Source organism: Gymnoscopelus microlampas (assembly GCF_963454915.1).
Source record: "Gymnoscopelus microlampas genome assembly, chromosome: 6".
Classification (NCBI taxonomy): domain Eukaryota; kingdom Metazoa; phylum Chordata; class Actinopteri; order Myctophiformes; family Myctophidae; genus Gymnoscopelus; species Gymnoscopelus microlampas.
Genome location: NC_139943.1, coordinates 42,768,842 through 42,792,662, shown reverse-complemented (window position 1 = coordinate 42,792,662; position 23,821 = coordinate 42,768,842). Strand labels below are relative to the sequence as shown.

At 41.8% G+C, this 23,821-nt stretch overlaps 3 protein-coding genes across 3 annotated transcripts; all 3 read left to right on the top strand.

Annotated features, from left to right (window-relative positions):
• Positions 1-2,753: 2,753 nt before the first annotated feature.
• On the top strand, positions 2,754-5,757 carry LOC311048095 (photoreceptor-specific nuclear receptor-like; the record flags this gene model as incomplete). The annotated part of the gene is made up of 8 exons (XM_084061131.1): positions 2,754-3,111; positions 3,208-3,358; positions 3,543-3,646; positions 3,827-4,075; positions 4,544-4,731; positions 4,932-5,172; positions 5,281-5,386; positions 5,625-5,757. The coding sequence occupies exons 1-8, from the start codon at positions 3,024-3,026 to the stop codon at positions 5,755-5,757; spliced, it is 1,260 nt and encodes a 419-aa protein (XP_083917257.1). The 5' UTR covers positions 2,754-3,023.
• Positions 5,758-6,807: 1,050 nt separating this feature from the next.
• On the top strand, positions 6,808-14,433 carry stoml1 (stomatin (EPB72)-like 1). The gene is made up of 7 exons (XM_084060232.1): positions 6,808-7,105; positions 8,345-8,451; positions 9,158-9,307; positions 9,805-10,008; positions 10,537-10,747; positions 12,529-12,729; positions 13,529-14,433. The coding sequence occupies exons 1-7, from the start codon at positions 6,961-6,963 to the stop codon at positions 13,723-13,725; spliced, it is 1,215 nt and encodes a 404-aa protein (XP_083916358.1). The 5' UTR covers positions 6,808-6,960; the 3' UTR covers positions 13,726-14,433.
• Positions 14,434-22,051: 7,618 nt separating this feature from the next.
• On the top strand, positions 22,052-23,814 carry LOC311047001 (uncharacterized protein; the record flags this gene model as incomplete). The annotated part of the gene is made up of 5 exons (XM_084059585.1): positions 22,052-22,171; positions 22,344-22,523; positions 22,901-22,993; positions 23,435-23,526; positions 23,621-23,814. 5 exons carry the CDS (start codon positions 22,052-22,054, stop codon positions 23,694-23,696), a joined length of 561 nt encoding a protein of 186 aa, XP_083915711.1. The 3' UTR covers positions 23,697-23,814.
• Positions 23,815-23,821: the final 7 nt, after the last annotated feature.

Here is a 23,821-nt window from a genome sequence, read left to right as displayed (position 1 = left end):
GTCCAGTCACCTGTGGTGCTGCTGTCACTGAAATGATTTCTCCCTAAAGCAGTAGCCTACAGTACATCTCAATCATCTCACTACCTGCATGGCGGTTGCCCATTTAATTTGTGACTGGATCCATTACAGTAAACAATCAGAGAACTGTTGAGCTCCATCCCAGTGCTCAGGAGAGGAGGAATCTGACGGTTATCCGCTCTCCGGCCCAACCCCACAGCTACAGATTCTGCTGAGGGCAGCAACACCTCACTGCAGGGCCTGCAGTTGGGGTGTCAGAGATCTAGATCGAGATAGAGACGGTCATGCAGAGCTTAACTCATATTTCATCCTCACTGTGACGTAAATCCTAGTTAATACCCGTTTACATGCGTGTCACTCATCACATATCCTACTTGGCATGATGATATACACTGTATGCGTGTTGTGTGAGCTATCATTGCCTATATTACATGTTTAAAATCTCTGTGCTGATATTCTGGAACAAAATTGCCAAGTAGGCACCTAGAAATTTGTCCTGCATGTAAATTCTTTGTTTGTTGTTTGCAGTTTAAGTTCTGGTGTGGGGATGGAGGTGATCAGCTGTCCCCAGACGTGCAGGTGAGGTAATCCAGTCCATGTAGCTCCTATTTCTCAGGCCCAGACTCTAAGTTATGCAACCCTGCATGTCAAGGTGTCTCAACCTTTTCTGGATCAGGGCCAACTTGAAAATCTTAAAAGCGTTGGTGACAAACCCATCTGACCACTTAGCTGTTAAGTGGACAGATGGGTGGGTCGTGTGTTTTGCAATACCCCCCCTGACGCACAGGTTGAGAACCACTGCACCTGTGAATGAATGAATTTATTGTGTGCTTTACAGTTTGTGTAATCTCTCATGACAGATTCTGTCAGCACTACTGCCCTAAACATGTAGTGTTGTTGTTGGTAGGAATAACGCAGAAGCACCAGGGAGGAAGTGGACTAAGAAAGGGGAGGAGCCAAACCAAGTACCTGTTTCTATGCAAGTAGGTGGTACTGTACCCCCAGAGGCAAAAACAAACTTTTTTTACCGAATGGGTTCTCAGATTGCAGTTTGTGCAAAATTTGAATTCCTAAAGTTACTGCGATGAGACAGATATAGCATGGGAGAATTATTGTACTTTTGTTTTTTTGAGTGTAAATTGCAACTTACAACAAAGTAATGTTTGGCAAATGTTCAAACAAAATTAGGAACAGTGTGTGTGTGTGTGTGTGTGTGTGTGTGTGTGTGTGTGTGTGTGTGTGTGTGTGTGTGTGTGTGTGTGTGCGTGCGTGCGTGCGTGCGTGCGTGCGTGCGTGCGTGCGTGCGTGCGTGCGTGCGTGCGTGCGTGCGTGCGTGCTTGCGTGCGTGCGTGTGACTGATCCAATGAGAAAATGAGTTCTGAGGTCAAATAGCTCCATCTAACAAGCCCTTCAAAATCTTTAATCCTTTTATACACTCGTTTAGGCTAACAGAGAGGGCTCTGTTTTGGACACAAAGCCTAAAAATCATTAAAAAAAAAAAAGTTTATACTGACTGCAATACATAGTCACCTTTTTTGTCACATTTTAAAAAGGCAAATAAAAAACTGAACAGAAAGAAAATCGTATTGCAGTAGGAGCAAATACTGGTGCTGATCAGTGCCAGTGCCATACGCCATTGGTTGTGTAGTATAAAAGAACAATACAAACATATTTTTTATCCACCGGCTTGGAAAAGAAAACAGCAAATGACTGACCTCTAATTGGTAGTATATTGTGCATGGGTCACTAATTAGGCAGCCTGGGGTTTCAGAGAGCAGCCACCATATGGCGGAAGAATAGACTTGAATCCTACTCGCGACACCGTCATGCAACTAACTAAGTATGAATCAGGCTTAAGGTTCAACTCTTTGGTGCTCTTTCAACCTTAGCACTAATTGTTTTTCTTCTCATCATCCCCTTCCATGATCCCTCTCAAGGAGGGAGACCATGTTTTATGGTGGCATAAGCTTCTTTGTTGATTAGGGATGGTAGCGTTCTCCCAAAACCACATAGAAAGGGATAGCACTGCTAATTTGGCAGGACCAAAACAATACAATACCGAAACCAGGCTATAATGTTATTTCTATTTGCTTTTGTCAAACAGCTCAGTAGAGCAAATTGAAATAGGGAAATAATGACGTGAAAGGCAAAAAGTACAACTAAGATAACATACTGTTGTACTGGCCACTAGATGCTCAAGCAAGTGCATCAGAAGCAAATCTAGATTAGTATGACTCACACTGACTCATACGGAAAATAAGAATGGATTAGTTGGTGGAGGCAGAAAAACCTGTCTGAGCTCTGAGGGAGAAATGTCTGTAGCGTTAAGAGATAAGAGTAGGAAATGAAATCGAAAGCAGGGGAAATAAAATGTACAGTCTCGGGTGATGTTGCAGGTCATTCAGCCACAGCATTACATGTCACGGAAAAAAATTAAAAATAATACAGCACATCTCAAAGCAATTGGATTATAAGTGTGGGTTTTAAGAAACCAAAACACACGACTGGATATTTCCTGGTCCTTTTTCAACATTCACACTTGTTGAGTGTGGTTCTACCTCTGAGTGGTGTGACTGATTGATCCACCCTTATGGACAGTAAAGATTAAGGGGATGACAAATCAGTATTTGCTTACACAGCGCCTGGTACTAATCTTCTTGTCTTCCTTCAGAGAGCCCCCAGACGACATAGGCTCACACGATCAGTCTGGCACAAAAGGAAGAGGTGGCAGACCCACTTCTGTACAAAACAGAGGCCACTGACCTGGGACAGCAGCACAGAACCAAACACTTGATGCAGTCCAGGAGTTATTCTCTGAGTATCTCTGTGCACGGTGTGGACAGCATTGGTGGGCAATACTAGAATCTTCTTGTTTCGGCAGAACATTTATTTCTGTCATTCTCAACTCAAAAAGTTGCTTTGAGATTCACAGGAAAGACTGCATAGAGGACAGAATTGTATTGGAATTGTACAAAGTATTTCATAGAATACATTCACATCTCACAATGGAGGACCACATGACCAAGATCAACACGTTGCCTTCTTCCAACTCGAAGGACTCACAACAACACAACACAGATGCTGCTCAAGCAGGTGAGCCAGAAACCACAAATAAAAATGTATTACAGTTTCACTTCTGAAACTAACTATCTGAATTACTCAATCTTGCTCTCTTTATTTTCTCCTCAGCTAAAGCTCCAGCTCCGGGGAAATCACCAATTCTAGGCCTGTTGTGTAAAGTTTGCTCTGACACAAGCAGTGGGAAACACTATGGCATCTATGCCTGTAATGGATGCAGTGGCTTCTTTAAACGCAGCGTGAGACGCAGACTAATCTACAGGTGAGGACGGGGGGATGCACATGCCTACAAAAACAACAGTTATGCTGAATTTATACATGGTATACAATGGTGTCCCTCACCAAAAATAGCAGATCTAAAAGCTCACAACGTGTCACATTCCTGGCAAATCATAATTCCGGCAGATATTGTTTAATTAGAACATGGCTCTGGTCAAAACTCACAGGTGTCAGGCTGGAACTGGTATGTGCCCAGTTGACAAGGCTCATCGCAACCAGTGTCAAGCATGTCGACTGAAGAGATGCCTCCAAGCTGGCATGAACAAAGATGGTGAGTAGAAAATGAGCCTACAGTGGAAAATAGACTCTGTCATACCCCCATTAATATATGTTTCAAATGTTTTGAAAACATTCAGTATCAGTGCAATAAAGGGTATACATTTTTTCTTTCTAACTCATGTAGAATCTGTATTATCTCCATGTGTCATCCTGTTTTCTTATTTCTTCACAGCTGTGCAGAATGAGCGTCAGCCTCGGAGCACAGCGCAGGTCAGCCTGGACTCCATTAATATGGACCCAGACAAGGAGCACCTGGCTACGACAAGGGAGCCCACATACTCCATCATCAGCAGACCACTGGTCAACACCTCCATCACACCCCCTGCCCCCACAAAGCCCAGCGACGGCCCACAAAACAACCACCGCCTCATGGTCAGCCTGCTTACTGCTGAGACCTGTGCCAAACTGGAGCCTGAGGATGGTGAGACCATGCAGGAATATGTGAAGATGGAGTCAGGGGTTAAAATGCTGTCTGGCAGAAATCTTGTATCTATCGTTTTACGCTTTTTAAATAAATGAATGCCCTGTTTTATGCATCGTCGACGTCGTATGACAGTGTTGTGCAAAAATAGAGAAAATAACCGATCTACAAGCTGACAACACGTTGCAATGCGACACGTTGTTGGCTATTGCACAATTTGAGAAAGATTTGGAATTTTGGACATTTCTGCCTATAATACATGTTGTAATTCAGGTTGAAAGAGGTTATGTCTGTCTGTGGGTTTTATAAATATTTAACCAATAAAAGTTAACAAGAGCATGCGACCAAATACTAACTACAGTAGATTGGAAATTGATTGGAAAACGGGTTCCTGCCCGACAGGTATAATATATTTTGTCCAGACATTGCTGAATGTTTTCCCTGACTCTCTTTCTCTGTGCTTTGTAGTGGAAGAGAATATTGACGTGACAACGAATGAGCCAGAGAGAGATAGGACACCCTCTGAATGTCGCTCGTCCTTATACAACTCCTGCTGTCCAGAGAGTGTGTATGAGACATCAGCTCGTCTCCTCTTCATGTCTGTCAAATGGGCAAAGAACCTGCCTGTCTTCTCTCACTTGCCATTCAGAGACCAGGTAATCGCAACAGCATGTAGATTTATACTGTAACTTTTACATCACCCTGTGTCATGACTGTACACACAATATACAGTATAATTTTGCCTAATTTATACTTTGTGACATGAACACAATACATTTCTTTTCTTTTGTAATTTGGTTTGAACATTTTCCAAAGTTGTAATTTACACTAAAATGTATTGCTGCATCATTTACAGGTGATCCTGCTGGAGGAAGCTTGGAGTGAGATGTTTTTGCTATGTGCCATCCAGTGGTCCCTTCCATTGGACAGCTGCCCCCTCCTGTCTCTACCAGAACTATCCCCCACGCAGCAGTCTAAAGGCGGCCTCCCCTCCACTGACCTGCGTATCTTAGAGGAGGTCTTTAATCGCTTCAAGACCCTGGCTGTTGATCCCACTGAGTTTGCCTGCCTAAAAGCCATTGTACTCTTCAAGCCAGGTGAAGCATTGCTTTGCTATTCTCTTTTTCCTTTCTTTAGGTAACTTTGGGTGTTTATTGGTGGGTGGTCATTGTAACTAACGTCAGTTGTTTGACTCCATGGCACAGAGATTCGAGGTCTCAAAGATCCAGAACAGGTGGAGAATCTGCAGGATCAGTCGCAGGTGCTGTTGGGTCAGCACATCCATTCTATATACCCAGCCCAGGCTGCCAGGTACACCCCATAATAGTACAACAAAAGGGCTTTAATTACACCTACTTGTATGTGTGTGTGTGTGTGTGTGTGTGTGTGTGTGTGTGTGTGTGTGCGTGCGTGCGTGCGTGCGTGCGTGCGTGCGTACAGATGGACAGAAAGACAGACAGATACTGTAGATAGATAGATAGATATAGTACACATTATAACTATTCATTCATGAAAACAGAATCATAATCATGATGTTGTTGTTGCTTAGGTGTGGAAGACTTTTACTGCTGCTGCCATCCCTCCATTTGGTCAGCTCAGAGAGGATAGAGCAACTGTTCTTTCACAGGACCATTGGCAACACACCCATGGAGAAGCTGCTTTGTGACATGTTCAAAAACTAAAGAAGCCCCAGGAACATAATGGTTACATTAGCCAGCTCTCAAGAAACACGTCTTGTTCCATGAATTGTATTTCATTTGCTGTTTTTCTTAAAGTCAGAAATAATGCCACCACACTGTAATGCAATCAATAATTTGGTTTCCTTTAATATTGTGTCACAAATATTTTGCTTTTGCTATATTCAAGGAATTATTTATTTATAGATGCTGGAAAGTAGGGAATATTATTTTGTGTCATTGTATTTTTAGTAAATAAAATAATAAATGTCTGCTTTATTTGATGTCAGTTCTTATTATTGGAAGTGTTCATCCCTGATCATCGATTTGTTCGCACGAGGAAGATGTCCTCCTAATCAGCTTATCTTATGAAGCTACATCACAAGTAGAGGACAGCTCAGGACACAGAGGTTAATCTTACTCATAATTAGGGGATCTTACCAAGGAATCTCTGCACTGCTTTCTAGAAGCAGGGGCAGTGGTTGAAAAAGTACTCAAATGTTTTAAAAAGTAAAAGTATCAATACTGCAATGTAGAAGTACTCTGTTAGTAAGTAAAAGTACCGAATTCTAAATTTACTTGAGTAAAAGTACAAAAGTATTAGTATCAAAATGTACTTAAAGTACCAAAAGTAAAAGTACTAAAATGTTTGAAAATAGCCGATCTACGTTGTGAACTTATACAGTAGATCTGCTATTTTCAAATAGCTGAGGTATAAAATTGGGCTAAAGTGGTTAATGTATGTTTTATAATGTAATAATTTATATCTGCAAAGTAACTAGTAACTAAAGTTTTCAAATAATTGTAGTGGAGTAAAAGTAAAATGTTTACCTCTGAGATGTAGTGGAGTAGAAGTGAAAGTATAGACAATTGGAAATACTCCAGTAAAGCAAAAGTACCTCAAAATTGTACTTATAAGTACAGTTGAGTAAATAAATATACTTTGACTTACTTTACACCACTGGGTGGCGGTAATGCACCAATGTAACGTTGAGCACCACATAGTCAACGGCCATCAATAATGAAACCACTAAGAAGAAGAAGAATGGAGGAAAACACGGAAGTGCAGCGAGTGAACAACAACAACAATGGACGTTTAGTTGTGTAGAAGACAACCACATTATAACTCTATGAAGACAACTTGTCAGCAAATGTTGGAGAAATGGTTTAGTGTAATAATATATTGAATTGGAGTAGTGCGTGGTGACAATGTCTAGCAGCTACCAGTACCAGTCTCTTCCACAGAGCGAGAGACACCCAGGGCTGTGTGTGGAGAGAGAGAGCCTGCAGTCCCACCAACATAAAGGACACTCTTTTGACTACATCCCTAAAGTCATCGACAACGACTTCAGCGGTAGGTACTAACATCAGTTAGATCAGTGGTTCTCAAACTTTTTCATGTCAAGGACCCCCAAATTGACACTTATTAGCCCGCGGACCCCCATTTGAAAAGATATGCCAGGGACCCCCATAAGAGAAGATTTTTATGGCTCTAGCATAGTTAGGAACCAACTCTGAGAGTGTACAACTCTCAGAGTTCAATTAAGATTTGATTTTCACAATATAAATTGTGGTCCCAGAGATATAAATGCCATTAAATGGGGGTCCGTAGCCTAACGCATGTCAAACTGGGGGTCCTTGAAATTTAAATGGTTGAGAATCCGTTTAAATTTCAAGGACCCCCAGTTTGACCCCCTGGAACTCCCTCAAAGACCCCTGGGGGTCCCCGGACCCCACTTTGAGAACCAATGACAATGAGTTAGATTACCAGGAGGATTAGCCCCTTTCGGGACCCTGTTTAAACAGGGTAAACAGGGTCCCGAAAGGGGCTTCAGGAGGATATGTCCCACAACCAGTGGTGGAGAAAGTACTCACGTTTCTTACTTAAGTAAAAGTATCAATACTGCAATACTCTGTTACAAGTAAAAGTCCGGAATTCAAAATTTACTTGAGTAAACTTAAAGTACCCAAAGTAGAAAGTACTCATTATGCAGAATGTCCCATTTCACAAGTTTTCAAATGTATGAAATGTATTTCAAATCTTTTGAAAATAACAGATCTACAAGCTCCCAATGCCTCGCATCACAACGCATTGTGAGCTTGTAAATCGGCTATTTTCAAATGGCCGAAATGTATATAGGGCTGAAGTGGTTATGTATGTTTTTTAATAATCAAAATCTACAAAGTAACTAGTAACTGAAGTATTCAAATAATTGTAGTGGAGTAAAAGTATAATATTTGCCTCTGAGATGTTGTGGAGTAGAAGTAAAAGTACTGACCTTTGGAAATACTCCAGTAAAGTAAAAAATACCTCAAAATTGTACTTTAATACAGTACTTGAGTAAATGTACTTAGTTACTTTACACCACTGCCCATGGCTACGTTATACTAGTTTAGCGCTTGCATGGATGTCATGGTAACTGTGTGTGTATGTGTATGCGACGTGTTTTGAGCCAAGTCGCATGGTTACAAATTATTAGAATGCCGCCTATATGAATCCCTCAATGAAAATGCGGCATGTGTTCTAGCGATAAAAAAGCATGTTTGCATATCTAGTAATCTAATACTTTCTACCTCTCTTTCTGATACGTAGATTCGTCGCAAGGATGGCCCTCTTGGATCTGCAACCTGATTGTCCTTTTCTTGGTCTACATCTTTACCTTTATAAGTTTTCCTATATCAGGATGGTTCGTGTTGAAAGTAAGTGGGCATTACCTAACCTAGCCCTAGCCCTATATACTGTTCACAGGCTCAGCCATAGATCATACCCATGATGCCATGGCCCGATTGTCCTCTAGTTTCAAATCCATTTGACAGTTCTGTCAGAAAATTTGTGTTTAGTTAAATATATCCATTTTCTACGACCTTCACATGGACCACATTCTCCTACCCGGCTTGGCCCGAAATGATTGCAGGACTTAACATGAAAACTTCCTTTGGTGAGCACATATAGTATGTATGGGGCACACCTATGTGATTGATTACCCTACACCACTCAATGCACCTGCCAATTGTGAATGTGTGCCCCATACCTATGTGCTCACCAAAGGAAGTTTTCATGATCAGGCCTGTCGGGTAGGAGGATGCAATCTGTGTGAAGCTCCTGGAAATATTTATGTATTTGTCTAAACTCGTTTTCTGCCAGAACTTTCAAATGGATGAAACTAGAGGACAATAGCTGACCCAAGGGGTGAGTACACACACGCAGCACTACAACTTTTAATGCCACCACGATGACTCTGCTACCCGGGAGGGCATGGGAGTGATCTATGGCTGTGTAATGGAATACATGAAATGTATGTAATGTGATATCACAGCCATTCTAGGGCTACGCTATACATAACCCAGTGCAATACCACTTTCCTAATTAGGTAAATCCTAACACTGTGTTTGACATTGTCACTAGACGGTTCCTAACTACCAGAGGATTGTTGTGTTCCGTCTGGGACGGATTTGTCCTCCAAAAGGACCCGGAGTTGTCCTACTGCTGCCCCTCATAGACCAATGGCAGAGAGTAGACCTGCGTACACGGGCCTTCAACATACCTCCCTGCCAGGTACGCTAAGATACACATGTTAAGTTACACTTTATTGATCCCTGTGCGGAAATTCATTCTCTGCCTTTAACCCATCTCAACTACAGTCGTTCAGTGGGCAGCCTCTTGGCACTGCCAGGGGACCTCCCCTCCGCTGTAGCTCCTGGATGAGTCCCACTGCGTTAAGATCCGGCTAAGGGCGCAACCGGTGCCCTTTACAAAATGTAAAGGTAGTCCCGGACCGGTATCCTACAGATGTCTGTTGTTCAGATGGTCTGGAAAAAATAGTCAATGTGTTGAAACAACCTTTAAACCACTTGAACCCTAACATCCACACACTTAAACTGGGGTTTTGCCAGCCTGCACCAAATTTAACATGGAGGCGCTCTCCTGATGCACGTTTAACATGGTGGTGTGTTCCCAATCAGGAACACGCCTGCATGTTAAATTTGTCGCAAGCTGGCGAAGGAGAGAAAACAACGTTTTTTTTAGCATCTTCTGAAATTCTACCATTCCAGGTGACTACTCGGGACGGTGGTGTGCTGTTGGTGGGAGCAGACACTCAGTTCCGAATCTGGAACCCAGTCATGTCGGTGGTGTCTGTCCAGGACCTCAACGCATCCACCAGGCTGACAGCACAGAATGTCATGACCCAAAGCCTGGGGAAGAAGACTGTTAGAGAGATCCAAACTGAGAGAGTGAAACTGGGGGAATATCTTGGGGTGAGGACAGGAAGATACTTCAGAGTTAAATTAACCACTTTCAACCTGGTGTCACTATTTTGGGCATCTCATTATAGGGGAACATTTGCTAAATTGGCTTGATCAGCTATTTTCACTATTCGTCGTGCAGCAATGAAGTATGTGCAGCTAGCTACTTTAAAGGCTTACTGAATTTGTTTACCTACTGACTGTTCAGACTTAAAGGAATAGTTCACCCAAAAAAATACTTATTTTCTATCAATTACACGCCCCATGAAGCCTTAAATTGTTTTTGTTTTTGACGTATTCCTGAGCCAATAATTTGATGACCGGGTGTTTTTCCAGTAGGAGACTCAAAGAGACTCCTTTGAGTCTCCTATATATCTTTCCGCCGGTAATCAAATGATTGGCTTAGGAATGCGACAAAAAACCCAAAAAATCCATGAATTCAATGCTTCATGGGGTGTGTAATTGATAGATAATAAGTAATATTTTGGGTGAACTACTCCTTTAATTAATTTAAACCAACTATTTATTTATTTTTCACAGGTGGACATCAATGAGATGACTCGGTCCTGGGGGCTGGAGGTGGACAGAGTAGAACTTGTAGTGGGCACTTTACTAAAGGCCCCAGAAGAGGGCCCCTCAGGGCCTTTCATTATGCCTCCCTCAGTACCTGGGCTGGAGGGCCTTGCTGGCCCCATTCAGCAGCTGGCCATGCACTTTATGGGTCAAAGTGGACTTCTTCAGCCTCAGAAAGGTGCTGCAACACACTCTAGTCTTAGTCAGGGGATATAAAAAAAATCTGGGAATAAATTCCTTACCAAGACATTTCTTCACCAATGTGTTCGTAAAGGTGTCTAGTAACATATCTCACAAAGACTGAATTTCAGTTTCCCGAGGGGATTCTGTGACTCTGTAGAAATGTAATTTTAAGTAGCATGTGAGGGGTCAAACTAGGGTTTTTTCATGGTTCTGAATCCATTGCAAGCATTTGTTTTGCACGAAAAACACTCCTTGGGCTAAAAACAGCCATAGTCACTTTTCCAGGTCATTACAAACCATTGTTTGTGTAAAAAAAGAGAATCGTTCAAATGGTGATACAAGTGTGAAATTTGGTACAAATCATCGCTGGAGGTCACTCGTCGATTTAAGAAACCGGGCCACTCGTAAATCAAAGATGGCGGCCATTTATTTCAAGAAGGACGCCAAAATTAGATTTTGATTTAGCATTTCAACATATCTTTGCCTATATTTTTGTGAGGTCAATCACTTTTCATCAGTGCCACCATTGCCAAGCCGTACAGCATGGCTGGTCTCACTACCTACCGTCTTATACATGTTCCCTCTCACTGGTGACCTTCTGTCACAAATAACTAATTTTCCTCCATCCATTCCCACAAAGTATTCTTTCAATGTTCTCAACACACTGTCTCCGCCGGCTAGAACATTTCCATCTCTGTCTTTTATCACCGTAACATGTTGCACATCCTTCAAAACTCATTAGCGTTACACTCTAGCCATCCGGTGTAGATCTTTTTCTCCCTTCTTGGTGTCCAATTTCTCAGTTTCTTTACCTAGTCTTTGCCACCTCTTTCTTCCCCTTACTCCTCATCTCCTTGTGTACTCCTGCCTACTTTCTTCATCTCTCTGGCTGCCTTTCTTATCTCCTCCCTGAGCTCCACACAGCATTGTTCATTCTTCATCTTTCACCATTATATTTTTTCTCTGTCTTCACACCTATAACATCAGCTCTCAGCACTCAACATAGGACTCAAAGCGCGCTACTCATACGCTGAACTGGCGGTGCCCGTGATCGAACCTATGACCTATTATGGTCTAAAGGCGAGAATTCTACCAACTGAGCTATCCGGACACATATGCTCATCCTCATCACTCTGACCTTCTCTTCAACTCATCCTGTTGATATACTCTCCTCTTCTCCACCCCATGGTTAAACCTCCTCCAAAACTCATGGCCTTGCCCATTGAGATTAATAATCTCTTTTAGAGGGGAGACCTGGGCTACAACAACAGCTATAATGGTGAAATGTTTCCTAAAATGTGCAAGACATATGACTTGTTGATTTGGCAGCCATCTTGAAAAATTATGCCATATTGGATTTTCCAAAAAAAAGGAAAAGAAAACGCATAGCCTATGCAATGAGCTGGAAAGGTGGGCTTGGACGATTTTCTGCAAAAGAGTGGTTTTGGTGCAAAACAAATGCTTGCAATGGATTCAGAATCACCCTAGTTTGACCCCTCACATGCTACTTAAAGCAGAATTAAATTTTGTAAATGTTTCTCGCATAAGGTTAAGGGTACCCCAACTGTCACAGATTCCCATAGGAAAACTGAATTTCAGTCTTTGTGAGATGTGTTACTAGACACCTTTACAAACACATTGGTGAAGAAATGTCTTGGTAAGGAATTTATTCCCAGATTGGACATTTTTCTGATAATATTCCCTGACCATCTCTTTTGTACTCTGTTCATATCACTGCAGTGTAATAACATTTATCTATGTCTTGCATGTCCTTAGAGGACAATGTCATTTTAATAGATGAGCTTGGAGATGCTCCTCCGCCTGTCGTGGCCAGGCCTGGCTCTGTGGAGGAGCTGATGGGGGTTGTCAAGCTGCTACTGTCAGACACCTTGGTCAGACAGGTGGGCGCCTGCTTCCAGTTCCACATCAGCTCAGAAGATGGACAATGCAACAGCTATTACGTGGATCTGAGTCAAGGTGACCATTCAGCAGGGCTGTGAAGGTTACATTAAAAATGTCATTATAACAGATAACTAAATTACCTTCATATAATTGTAATCTAATCTAAGTAATGTAATCTGAATACTATACATAATACTTTACACCGTTAAATGAAGTAATCCAAAGTTTATTGAAAGTAATCCCATCACATTACTTATTAGGTTACTGACTAAAGACAGTGCTGACAACGCAATTCCGAAATGCTTCATCGTCACCTGATTGACATCAGATAGTTCCAGTTACATGTTGAGATTGATTCGGATGTGATGACAATATGCAGTCTGATTCTTTAAATGTCTTACCTTTTTAAAAATCAAATCATGTTGCGAATGACGTGGCTCCATTGTGGATCTCGGATCCACAATTGGATCCACAATGTGTCCAGCTTGTGTCTATGACGTATGACTCGAAATTTGGGCAACGTTTCATCCCAGTGAGTCCCATTGACTTCCATTATAAAATGAAAGTTACATTTCTGAAAATATAAAAGATGTGCATGGAGGTACTTCTTTGGCCTACTGGCAGCTTACACAAGACATTTTACACTGACTGATGAGTAGTTTGTAAGTAGTTTGTACAAACAGCAGTTTGTAAGATGAACTCTGGAAAAACACACTTCACACACACAGACCAAACCTTTTTATAGACAGCTAGCCTCCGGCTCCTAGATAAGCTATTTTTGTTATTTTTGTAAAAAAGAAAAAAATAATATTAAACTGACCGATGCCACCAAGCACCCTTGACATTTATTTTATTGTCTGTGTGTGCATTGTAGGCAGCGGTGCAGCTGGTGTAGGCTCCCCGTGCCAGCAGCCAGATGTCACCTTGAATATGTGTGACAGGGATCTACTGGCCATGTTTGAGGGCAGCCTGAGACCATATGCTGCCTACACCAGTGGGAGACTGAAAGTCCAGGGAGACCTGAAGACTGCAATGAAGTTGGAGGAACTCATTAAGCTACTTAGACAATAGCTGTGGCAGTGTCCTAGTGAATCAACCAATTTCATTTAGACGTTTCAAAGTTCAGTCTGTGCTGAAGCCATGTGTCTTGTGGAAGAGTTTCTGATTATGGCACTGTACTCCTTCCTGTTCACATATTGCCTTAGTTGACTTTACAAAAATATAATGTAGGCTCCCATTTCTATCCCAATGAGCTTACATGTAAGAGTTGATTACAACAAGGGATTGGACTGCTGAGAGTTTAGAAAGTTATTTGACTAAAATAACTTGGCTGAATGTCATTGTTTATCAGAATGCAATTCATGTAATATATGTTTTTTTAGTGTTTTAAGTGTTTTTTGTGTAATGCAACGGTTTCATGTTTTATTTATTATAAATTAGACTTTGTGTGGAAATTAGTCAGACATACACATGAGATGAATCAACCATTTCAGTTCCAACTATGAACATTTCAAACCATGAAGAATCACAGAAGCAGAGGGATCATTATTTTACTCCTACAGGGTGGTATATAAGAATGCACAACATGCAATGCTTCCTTTTGAAATCCATGTCAATACTACAAACTTCATTAAAAAATGTGTTTGTACCAAAACAAAGACATCAGTTTCAGAGTCACACCAGTGTCATTTTGCATCTTGTGTTTTATTGCTGTGAGGGTTTTGTATCACAAGTACGGGAGAACAGCTGGCTCTAGTGAAATGGCTACAGAAATAGTTAACTGTGCAGCTGACCCCTAGGCCAACCAGTCATTTAGGTTCAACTGACTAACTCTGATGAGTAGACTATTAAGAGAATTAATGAACTTCAATTAATAAAATGCATTTTTCAATCAATGTTTATCTTTTATGTGAAACAGTCCTCTTTGCTATCTGAGTACTAGTGCTGTCACTTTGTGGAATGTCATAAAGTCAATTCAGGTGTTTTGGGGGACATTTACGCCACCTACAGGATGGCAGATGCATTTTAGTTCCTTTTTCACCCCTTATCTGTGGAACTTATTGTTTTCTGTCATATTAGATCAATTAGAAATGTTGAGGACTAGAAGTTTCAAATGTCCATTCTCATCTCATTTGGTTTTCCGTTTACAAACAGGTGGAATGGCACTGTTGCACTCCCATCTGACATCTGTTGACCGACAAATTGTCACTGTGTTGCTTGGTAACTCGATCCAGCTGTTCCACAGGACTGTTGTAACCATAGCAGTAGCCTGTATAATTTATCAGTTACGAGAGTGAAAACATGGAGCAGGTAAGATGAGTTTTATTGAAACCGTTTGCTTTCTATGTTGTTCCAAATTGTGCGCTTTCCCAATTTGCTTGTGTGTTTCTTTAGGACTGTGTTGCCGGTCTGTACCAATCTCTTGGTAGCTCTGTTGGAGCAGAGTTTTCCTCTGAAGACGTGTGCATCCTCTTCAACAAAATTTTCCACTTACCTTCTACAAAAGAGGATGTGCACATGGCCATAAAGAAGGTACCTTAACGTTTCCCTCAACCACACATAAAACACACAACTGCAGATTAACATTGACAAAGATATTCTGTGTGGAAATAGTTTGTAAGACATTTTCATTTAGCTCTTTCTTGTTCAGATTGCAGGGGATGATAAGGGCTGGTCATGCATTGGAGAAAGGGTTTTGGATGTTCTCATTGAGATGGAGAGGGAGAGACAAAAGAGAGAAGAGGTAGGTTTTCTTTCTTAAATATTAAAATAAATGAAACCTAAATAAATACATTTGGAATCTCTTGAATTTCACCAGACCTAGGGTTTTAAAGTCTCTGTGGCTGAATGGGTTCCTTTTTGTGATGGGATATTAGTATATTTCAACACAGTGTTTTCACTCACTCTACTGTTCCTGCCGTTGTCTAAAGTCGGTGCTATTTATCTGTAGCTCTACTGGGACCTCCAGCTTCTAAATATGGGGAAACTCAACACTGTCTACACGATGGACACAAAGCACAGCATCAGTCGCCAGACCACAAATAGAATGCAGTCACACACAAAGAGCACCAAACAAACTCAGAACAGAACCGATTCCGAGTCCGTAACTTCATATGGCCTTGACACGGAACTATCACAGGTATGTACAGTATGCTCACACTGAAGCAGATGATCACTTGGTCGGAGGCGTTGTATAATTGTTTCTTGCTTTGTATGTAGAGAATGCAGCCGACTGGGAAGTGGGACCAGGAGAGAAGAGGCAGGCACAAATCAAGATTGAGGAGGAAAGCCAGGCAGCACTGGGCAAGGTAACCATGACCCTAACCATAAGAAATGCTTTACAATCCTAATCCGTTCTCGGTACAAACAATAGGCTGTAAATAGCCCATCTACAAGCTTGCACGTTGTGAGCTTTTAGCTATTTTTGCTGTCGTTTTTAATTCGTTTTTGAAAGTTTTCACCTATAATAACATGTCCAAAAAGTGACACCAGTGTCAAAGTGGTTGACTTGCTTACTTATTTCTACACTGCCCCAATCATCTCCATGCTGTCTTCCCAGACTGGTAGCAGAGGGTGTGCACAGCATCATACCCTCTCTGTGGCTTGGTCAAGGGCTAAGGGTCAGAGGTCAGGCCTGGGGTTATGTCTCCCCGTCTGACCTCCTCCTGCTGGTGGAAGTGAAGTATGATGTGACCACCCACATGCTTTACACAGAGATGCTGCAGGAGCATCACGGTAAGGAGGGAGTTACAGTAATTGTCACAAATACGAGAGTTAAGGATAGAAACATGTTTGTATTTGCAACTGAAAGAGGTGTGGACACTTGTGACACTTTTAAAGTTGAAAATAAGTATTTTTTCTCAAGCGAATGACTTGAAAATGTATTATGTCATGTGACAAATGGAAAAGAAACAGAAAGCAAAGTTGCGCAATATAAAATGCCATGCAATTTCTTCACCAAATTATTGTTATTTTTTTACTTTAAATATGTTTTACTTGTGACCTTTAAGGCACATCACTGCCTAACGTCTTTAGGCCACAAATAGTAGCCTGGCAAAAATAGCAGATCTACAAGCTCACAACATGTCACAGTGCAAAGCGTTGTGAGCTTGTAGATCGGCTATTTTCGCCAAAGAGATTTGGTGTAGAGGGAAATATTAGCGGACCTAGTATATAGAGCCCTGGGGGACTCCAGTCAACTAGGGTTTAAGTGGTCGTGTAAGTGATATTTCTGGTTAAAACAACAAGGTACTAAGTTAAAGCTCTACATTCTGATAGTAATCATTGCTATAGAGTGTTTGTTCAATAACAGGGGTTTCCCCATCTCTCCAGCAATCAGGAGAGAGTACCCATTTATCAGCTTCAATTTTAATAGTGTTCCAGTTCCAATTTTGTTAGCTCATTTCTTTGTTTCATCACTTCCAATTTCTCTTGTTTATCCTGAGGACCTGTGTCCTGTAGGAGTTCTCTCAGTTCTAAAATTGGTCCGGAAAATTGGTTTTCTGTTTACTAAAGAGCTGGTGAAACAGGGAGACCCCTGTTACTGACTAAACACTAGTCTATAGCAATTATTACTATCAGAATATAGAACTACAATGTTTTTCAGTTAAAAATCTGTTATTTTCAATCGTGTCAAATTAGCCATGAGACTTAACTTTTTTTTTTTGGAACTCCACAGGTCTGACTGCATGGGAGGCCCTGCTGCCATGGCAACAAGACAAGGAAGAGGAGCGCCTGTGGGATCTAGCTGAAGAGGCTGTGAAATGCAGTGACCTGCTCCATCTGGCCGAGCTGCCAGGAGCTTTCAAAATATACAGGTAACAAAACTCACACATATTATCATGCACAGTGTGTGTTCATAGTTAAACTCACATTCCTGCTCCTGTCATATACTAATCATGGAGACACACTGACATGCATGAATGTATGCACTGTATGTATGTAAAAACAGAAAGACACACGCACGCACGCACGCACGCACGCACGCACGCACGCACGCACGCACGCACGCACGCACGCACGCACGCACGCACACACACACACACACACACACACACACACACACACACACACACACACACACACACACACACACACACACACACACACAAATGCAGAAGTACTTGCCTAGCAATGGGGAAGCATAGTCTCATATGAAATTACTTCTTTTGTTATGTTGTGGTTTTCTCCCCAGGTCATGTGAGGGAGTGTCTCTTAAGAGCTGTCCAGAAGGTTCTGGTTCCAGGGAAAAATCGTGGTCTGCAATAACGATCCTCACTGAGTTACAAACCTCTTGTCAACAAGAGAGGGACACACTCACAGACCTGAGCAAGAGGTACATAGAGAGTTTCAGACACACACCAGACCTAGTTGAAACATCTGCAAATAGTTCTTAGGTTTTCTTTTAATCTGCAAGAGGTACAAGTTGGATGGATTCACATGAGCTCGCAGCTAAGCTCAGATAGTGCCAGGTAAACCACTGCTCACAGACAAGTCCCTCATTTGAGTTTTGACTTTCATGTGATTATCTTTCTCAGCTCATTAGTTTTTATTTTCTTCTATATGCTGTACAGTATGTAAAACTCCACCCATTTCGTAAACCAATTTTACTCAGGTTGATGTGTAATGCGCTGAAACACAGCTCTGGCTAGGTCCTGACTTAGGGGCTCCATTTGCTTGTATCTCTTTAACAGGCTGGACAAGGAGGACCTGAGGCTGTTGTGTCTGTACATCAGGTTGGCTGCTCTCAGAGCTCAGAGAGAGAAAGTGTCCTATGGTGCTCTGTTGGCAACCAGACAGTCCTGGGAGACATGGTAGGCTAATGCAGTAGTTCTCAAATATCAATGTCAAGGACCACAAATTGATTTGTATTTAGCCACAGACCCCCATTTCAAACTATTTTGTTAGATTAGATCTGTGTTGTTAGATGTTTTCTCAATATTTTTTTTTAAATCTACAAGCTCACAACGCATTGCGATATGATGCACTGTGAGCTTTAAGTATAAAATAGGGTTAAGTGGTTCAGCTGATTTTGATTAAATTAAATGAATTTGCTGGAGACCCCCTGGAACCCTCTAAAGGACCCCTGGGGGTCCCCGAACCCCACTTTGAGAACCACTGGGCTATAGACGGTGATGATGACAATTAAAATGCACATACCAGCGCAGACCAGCAACTAATTTTGATGTGCACAGACAGTAATGATCGCTGCAGGCAGGCAGGATGTCCCTCAGCATTTTACTGTCCATCATGTGTTTTCAGGCCATGTGTCAGCAGTCCGTGCAGAAAAGAGCAGGCCTCTATGTGGCTACAGGACACAGATGAAGACGGGAATGAAAATGAGTTCTCTATCACCGTGTCCCCAGAGCAGGTGCTGTAAATTATATGTAGGCATTTATTAATATCATTTTAATTAAATACGTTTTTATGTACTTACGTGAGACAAATGTTGTTGTTGTTGTTTTCAATGTAACAAAAAAAACATACTGTACACATTTTTTGGTGATACATCTCTTGGCACCTCCCAACAGGCAGTACTGCAGTGGCTGGTGCTGCGTCAGGAGCAAGAGAGAAAGTACCTGCTCAGGTTGCTACATGGGGTCTCCCTCGAGGACTTGCAGGGTCCCGGGGGCCAGTTGAGAGAGGGTAACTCTGTGTGCTTCCATTTCTGTGCATTTGTCTGTCGGACAATATCGACTTGGTATTGCTTTATATCTGTGTTATGTTCCTATTCAGAACATCCACAGATGCACGCTGCCTTAAAGGACAGCTGTGTAAGAAGGCTGAGGCAAATCCACGCTACACTGCAGACACACTCCCACATCCGTACCCAAATAGAGCAGATTGCTGCTCAGCCCCACACCCAGGTACCAGCAGGGCTTTCTAGACCTCAGTGGGGAGCGTGTGCCCTGGTCCTGATGATACAATTGATCGAGCACCAGGAAGCCCAGATTTCAGCGGTACTGCCAGCAATATTGAACATGGTGGGTTACAATGGCAATAGGTAGAGAGTAAATTATGTTAGATAGTGTGTGTGTGTGTGTGTGTGTGTGTGTGTGTGTGTGTGTGTGTGTGTGTGTGTGTGTGTGTGTGTGTGTGTGTGTGTTTACGCATATGTGCTTTCTTCTTGAGGTTAGAGCGCACAGCATCTCCAAGCAGTGAGGGAGGACTACGAAACTGCCGTTGCAGAGCAGCGTCTCAGCAGCCTATTCCAACTACTGACCTCAGAGAACCCTCTCACTGCTGACTCCCTACTCTCTGCTGGTCCAACCACAGCCCAGAATAGCAGTGCTAAACCCCAAAACAACACTGTTGTTGGAGAGGCCAGTGGAGAGCCAAATCCAATGCAAGGCCCTGAGATGCACGATGTCTGCACAGGTATTGGAAGCAAACACAAGCATACTGTAGATTCAGAGATACAAAATACCATAAAAGGGACTCAGGCATAGACTTAGGGACACACACATACTGTACAGTACACACACGTGCACCTGTAACTCCAGCATAGTGTCCATTTTAGGAATGCAGACCATTTACGATTTTTTCCCCCAGGCTGTGGTGCAGCCATGGAGGACGTGCCATACCTGGAGGTCTTGTGCATGTCAGATGCCACAACCACTGACGGGCGCACAACTGATAAAGGAACGCTAGAGGAAGCGCAGCAGGGCAGTCTGAGGAAAACCCCCCAGAGCTATGAGAAACAGGAATCCCTGATCACGCTGGCTTGGAGCAAGCCACCAGAGTATGACAGTGACAGTGACAGTGAGGCTGAGGATGCAGTTGCAGGCACAACAGCTGAGCAGGTTGCTGAACTCAGCGTGAAGTCAGTGGAAGGGACCGGTGACTTTCACGGCACAGCTGGAGTCGTGCAATTTGAAGAGGGCCCTCGAGGGAGTCACACGGAGGAGGTGGATTCTTCTCTGTGCCGTTTTGGAGGTGACCCAACTGACCCATACACACAGTTTGCAGACGAGCAAAAGGGCACAGATGGAGATCAGCAGGTATAAACCTATTGTAGATGTCACAATATTTCAACTTTGAGATTCGCAAGAATGTAAAGTGCGTTATAAATAAAATACATTATTATTATTATTATTATTATTATTATTATTATTATTATTATTATTACCCTTATTATTAATATGATGTTCTTCTCTGACACTACTTTAATTTTTATCATGTAACGCAGTGGTAGGCAAGTACATAATAATTTTCTAAGCCATTAGATGGCGGTCCAGAACATAATTAATGGCTCATTTAAGAACTGGAATGTGCTGGGCTGGAACCGCCTTCTTATATACAGAATAATAACTATATTGTTATAAAGGTTAATGAATAAAAAAATGTTGTATAACTGCTTACTGACAGAACTGTGTGAAATTAAATCTTACAGGTGCAGATAGAGATGCTTGCGTAGTCATTTTGTGCAGGCCACATCCGTAAATGTTGTTAAATGACATTTAAAAAGGAAAAGAAAAATAGATAGTCATACACCTTTTCGAAACAGAGATAAACAAGAGCTCTTTTGTTGTCTATTCTTGGAGAGGAACAGTGTACTGTTAAGGCATGTGAAACACGATTTTATTTTAAATGCAAGAGACATTTCTCATCCAAAAATATAAAGAGGAATGTTGACAGAAAGAAAGAGAACTGTGTTCATCCTACACATCCTGTTCACATCTCATCCTACAGATACATCTGGGGAAATCTAAATTCAATGAATGGGCTTGGATGCCAGAGAAAATCATGCACTGCTTTGAAAACAATCCTGATACTATGGTGTTATCAATCCTGATAACACCATAAAGTCTTTTTATCGGTTCTGTGACGCTGTCATTTTTTTCATTTCCAAATTGTTTTCACACAGTTTTAGTCCATTCCGTGAATTTACATGTCACCAGACGTATCAGTAGGCGGAGATCTCATTTTCTGGCTATGCGAGACTACAGCACACCCTGTTACCTGTGCTTCTCATTCAGTCTCAGTATGGGTAAAAGTATAATGAGCATTCTTCAGGTGGGGGTAGATTCTCTATTTGTACATGATATCCTATATGTGAGAATGTCAGTCACATATTGTAAATAAATAATTTGCCTGGCAAGATATTATCGCTGGGCGAACCAGTTGTGTCCCATGGGCCGCCTGTTGCCTGCCACTAACGGTTCAAATCTGTCTTGCATTTCAGATTGATTCTGAGACCCTGATGGACAGGGCAGTTCCAGAGCCCCCAGAGAATCGAATAGAAGCCCTGTCTGATGGTGACCTGCAAACTAATGTTTTGGTAGTGGGAACCCCAGAGGTTGAACAAACACGTCATTTAGCTTGCTCTCCTACTACTGGGGTGAACAAGGCCAACCTCTGCTCTGATTTAACCAGTGTGGGAGCTCATTTGGGGTTCATGGATGGACAAGATGTTGAGCTGGAAATAAGTCCCACACAAACAGAGTCAAAACAGTGGGACGTGAAAGGGCCTGAAGCGCCTTACGCTGAGGACATTGGATACATCTCACAAGCCAGTGTAAGTCTGTTACTGCATTTTTGCATACACACAAGTGCTTGATAGATGCCATAGATGTCAATTTTAAACATTTAAAATTCACTGTCTTGTGTAAAGCCTTTCTATGGGCATTTCCTTATTAAGCATCCTACCCAAAAGGTTCATTATGCTGGTGGTTCCTACCTGTCTACAGGTAGAGTATAGCATCCCAGAGACGGAGTCAAGACAGGAATCGATAATGCTGGACAGAGAACAGAGAACGAAGGAACCGGTCTCAGAAATGGAGAGAGAGAGGACAATGCGCAGCCTGGTGGACATGCAGAGAAAGGTGGAACAGAAGCAGCAGAGAGACAGAGAGAGACAACTGCTAAGGGTGAGTGTGAGATGGACTGAGGTATTTTGAGGGAAATTATATTATTTTAAGTATTGATTTTATTAATTAGTTAGTGCCGTATTGGGGAAATTAAAGAAATGTAGTCTCTCCCTGCGGTCCAAATCTACAAATATTTCATAAATTAATCTCTTAAGCCCTATTTCAAAAATAGTGAAAATAACAGATCTACAAGGTCACAGTTTGCATCTTTCACATTTTTTTAAATGTTCTGAAAATGTTTGAATTTAGAACGTATTTTTTGGGAAGATTTCTAAAATCTTTGCAGTAAAAACAAAAGACTTTCGATCCATAAAAACAGTTCCGCGACCCAAATGTTTGCGAAACACTGCTCTAATGCACATCCTGATTTGTTTCAGGTTCAGGAGCGGCTGTCAATCGTCCAGAACAGGAAGGCACAGGAGGACCTAGAGCAAGACAGAATATGGCAGCTCACACAGAATTTACCACAGGTAACCACACACACACACACACACACACACACACACACACACACACACACACACACACACACACGTATACACATGCAACTATCGATTATCTTCTTAGTGATAATTCTAACGATGACTTTTTTGATTAATCAAATAATCGAGAAGCACGGTTTTGGTTGATATTATTTTTTAAATATATATCAACAAATTGAAACACAAAACTAGATAAAATAGCAGATGTACAAGCTCACAATGCATCGCAATGCGTTGCATCACACATTTTCGCCATTGTATTCAATTTTTTTTTTTTTCTAAATGAATTATTTTATTAAAATCGATTATTTTTTTACAATAGATCAAATCGATTTGTTCGATTAACAGTCGCATCCCTAGAATGCACATTTACAGTGTCGATAAGCGGTACAGCATGATAAACATCCATTTGTATGTGTGTGTGTCTAGGAGGATAAGAGCCAGCAGAAGGCTGTCGTCAAAGAGCGACTGGAGCAGCTACGGAGGGAACGCTCCTCAGTCATGCAGTCCAAAAGGGACAGGTATAGTATGATTAGACAATGCTACAAACAATAAACAAATATGAACTGCACCCCTCCTCTCTTAGTCTTATTTTTTCCCTGTCTCATCTTACAGGAACACTGCTGGTTTCAAGGAACTCCTGGGACCAGTAGCTCTCCACAGCATGGAAAGTGATGATGGTGCAGACTGAGCCACATACAATTACATTATTCTACATTAATCGTTCCAAAATTATTTTCCCATCCATCCCAATTAGTCTCAAGGAAGGATGCCATAGCAAACAAGCAATACTTTTCCTTACAACATAGGGTCACA

What these genes read in the sequence shown, in the direction of transcription:
- stoml1 (XM_084060232.1), top strand. Translation starts at nt 6,961, where the DNA reads ATGTCTAGCAGCTACCAGTACCAGTCTCTTCCACAGAGCGAGAGACAC. An exon ending in CATCGACAACGACTTCAGCG is followed by an intron (nt 7,106 to 8,344) that starts GTAGGTACTAAC and finishes TCTGATACGTAG; the next exon opens with ATTCGTCGCAAGGATGGCCC. An exon ending in TCAACATACCTCCCTGCCAG is followed by an intron (nt 9,308 to 9,804) that starts GTACGCTAAGAT and finishes CTACCATTCCAG; the next exon opens with GTGACTACTCGGGACGGTGG.